The sequence below is a fragment of the Geospiza fortis genome, unplaced genomic scaffold (genome assembly GCF_000277835.1).
Source record: "Geospiza fortis unplaced genomic scaffold, GeoFor_1.0 scaffold23, whole genome shotgun sequence".
NCBI classification, from domain to species: domain Eukaryota; kingdom Metazoa; phylum Chordata; class Aves; order Passeriformes; family Thraupidae; genus Geospiza; species Geospiza fortis.
The window spans coordinates 4,254,850-4,257,959 of record NW_005054303.1 but is presented as its reverse complement, the minus strand read 5'-3'; the positions used below and the strand labels follow the sequence as shown (position 1 = coordinate 4,257,959).

Genomic DNA, 3,110 nt, shown 5'->3' with positions numbered 1-3,110 from the left:
AGATGAGGTGAGGGAGGGGCTGTTTGATTGTGTGAGGTGTTAGTAGCAGACTTGCTTTTTCTTTCCTACCAGGTGGATAAGTCCTTCCTGGAGACTCATGACCTCACTCCACATGCGGTAATGGCCATCAAACTGCGCTTAGGTGAGAAGGAGATCCTGGAGAAGGCGGTGAAGAGCGCAGCTGCCAGCAGAGAGTATTACAGCAAACAAATGGCAGACGGAGCTCCGCTCCCCAAGTATGACAAGGGCCATATTGCCTTGTTGGAGAACACTGTGGCAGACTCTAGACTCCCTATTGTCTTGAGAAACCTAGAAGATGTGGAAGAGCAAGGGGACTTAAAGATTGATGAAGCCATTGATGCTGAAGTCACAGAGAATGGGTTTGTAAATGGTGAAAACTCTTTATTTAATGGGACCAAATCAGAAAGTGAAAATCTTAGTAAAGAGAAAAGCAACAGAGGGACTGAAGATGCCAAAGAATCTTCTTCAGAAAGTACTGATGAGATTAAAGAATAGTCCTAAAATTTTACTTTCTTGTGAAATTAAACTAGCTGAAGTTTATCAACAGTGCATTTATGTTGGTGTGTTCCTTTGTTAACATTTCTCTTTCTGCAGAGAAAAATGGTTTTGCTGCTTTATATAAAAATGAAATTTTAAGTTATTTAAAAGATTTAGCATCCCTTTTCAATTAAGATTGCCATCTTGCTTTCAGGCAAAAACTGGGGAAAGAGGTGCCTTTGGAAGATTTTGCAGCCCTTTGTTGAACCAAATGTATTTTCTTCCTGGGGAAGAATTAAGCTCTTCTATCTGCTGTGCGTTTGTTGTTCTGTCACTCTGACTACCGAAATTAAAAGCTTGCTCTGCCTCCTGCCAAGAAAAGCAGAAGGCAGGACTGACTCGGTATTCAGCATGAAGGTAGGGGAGCAATACAGCAGAAAACTGAATGAGAGGATCAGAAACTTGGGAGACTGGAGGAAAACCTGTTTAAAATCAGGTGTGCCAGTCCAGAAAAGGGTAAGGTGGCAACCTTATGATTGGTAGTTTTAAATGTCAATGAGAATCCAAATTGTACACACTTAAAGTGATCTCTGAAGATTTCAGTTTACTTTGTCTTTTGTTTACTGTAGAAAATGTCTTTCTTCTTCAGTCGGAGTTAGGCTGCTACAATACAACATTCATGAACTTTTAAAGGTTGACTACTTTTTATTTCCAGGCAGTAGTTTTTATTTACAATGTTGGCAGAGCTACTGGAGATTTTGCAAGCAGATAGGCCAAGCCACAGCTTTAAACCGATCAAAGTGAGGTCACTTCCCAGCTTCTTCAGGTTTTCACAAAGAGCTAGAGATTTTCAAAGCTACACTTTTGACTAAACCATTATTAAAAGGAAAACATTAATAATGTTCTTGTCTGCTACTCCTTCATTTCTGTGTTGTTGAATGTAACATTGAATTCACATGATTACCTGATCTTACTCGACTTTGTCTTTTGGTTAAGATATTAATTGATCCTGCTTCCTCAAAGGAAATGGCAAACAGGTTTATGTATTTTTGTCCCAAGTCCAAACCACAGCCAAGTCTGCAGTGGTTTTTGCCATTTAGATTGTCTTCATCTGATGCACGTTTCTTGCGATACCACCACAACTTAAGCAGGTCTACTGTCACCAGCAGTTTTGATCACTGTCATAGTCCATGTTTGAACTTCTAGGTGGAAACCATACAGTCCTAGCACTGTGCAATATCAGAACAAGGGTAATTCCATGGCTTGACTTTGAAATTACCAGCCTATTAGGAGGAGAGGAGGGCAGAATATTTTTATTTTGTGGATCAATTCAGAGCAGTATAAAGTAGTTTAAATCAATTCTCAATATTAAGGACATTGTCTTTTGTATCCTTAAGTTCATGATGATGGATAGAATGGAAAGCTTGGACAGTTGTTTAAAACTCAATAGAGGTTGCAAACTGCTCATCGAAGATCAGTTGCAGTAAAACGTCTTCTGGCACATTTGTAGTTTTTTTAGCCTTTGCTTCTTTCATACCGCAACCTGGAACATGTGGTTTTGCATCAATCTTTGGTGCAATACACATTTAAATAGTGACCTTCTTTCAGGTTGTCATAGAAGTTCTGGTGTTCAGCTAGCATCAGTGTGGGGAAAATAGAAAAAATAGTTTTTTAAAAAGTATTTCACTAAGAATGGCATGTTGCCATTGCACCTTGGATATTGCTTCATCACTAACAAGATGCTGGACCAGTATTTTTGTAACTATATGCTGCCTTTGGTAGAATGTCATGGAATTGTTGTCTTGACAATTTAAATACAAGAGTCATTACATTTTGGTTTTTATTAGGACCAATACTCCACTTCTGTTTCTGCCACTTACATTGCACAACATTGTACTAGATACTATGATGCAATTCTCAAACTAGCCTTCCCTGAAAATTATAACTGTAATTCAGAATTTAAATGCTTTGATTCAATCTGATACACTGTATTTTGTTCCAGTATTTGCTAGTATCTATGGCTTAGCAAAGCCTGTGGTCACCACAGGACAGAATGTGTGGGTTTTCTTGAATAAAATATAGTTCTACCATGTCTTCACTAGTGAGTGTATTATACAAACAAAACCTCTACCTGCTACTGACTGCTGTATCTTTTGGGGTCTGTGGGGAGAGGAATATCTGTCTAGGTGTACAGATGAAGATTAAAGGACAAATAGCTGGGGAAAAAGCCAAAAAAGGATTCAAGTAAAAGAAAGGGAAAGTGTTCTACTGAGTGCATGGTCAAATTCTTACTCTTCATCTGTTAGTGTTATTTAGAAAAATATGTTACACACAATAAAAATAGTGAGTAATCTAATTTTGTAATTTGCATTTTTCCTCTATGCATGTAATGGCTCCTTCAGAAGCACTAACCTAAAACTTAAGCTTTTGAAAACTGAGGTGAAAACAAAAAAAATTGGCACTGATGAGCCCTTATTACCATCTGTCATGAAAACAGACCTTTCAAAGCATTTTAAAGTTAACTTTCTTCATAATGTTTGGTTAAGAGGCTGTTCACACTAATCCCAGGCTAAATGCCAAATCTTGCTTCTGTTTAGCTATCTAAAGTATTC

The 3,110-nt window shown here is 37.9% G+C and overlaps 1 protein-coding gene across 2 annotated transcripts in view; it reads left to right on the top strand.

Moving 5' to 3' along the window:
• Window positions 1-2,854, top strand: part of SETD3 (SET domain containing 3, actin histidine methyltransferase) — a 38,477-nt gene extending 35,623 nt beyond the window's left edge. For both annotated transcript variants that reach the window (XM_031066168.1, XM_005417876.2), the window contains one exon: window positions 73-2,854. In XM_031066168.1, the coding sequence (XP_030922028.1) occupies window positions 73-516 (444 nt within the window). In that variant the 3' untranslated portion in view covers window positions 517-2,854. The remainder of the gene's footprint in view (window positions 1-72) is intronic.
• Window positions 2,855-3,110: the final 256 nt, after the last annotated feature.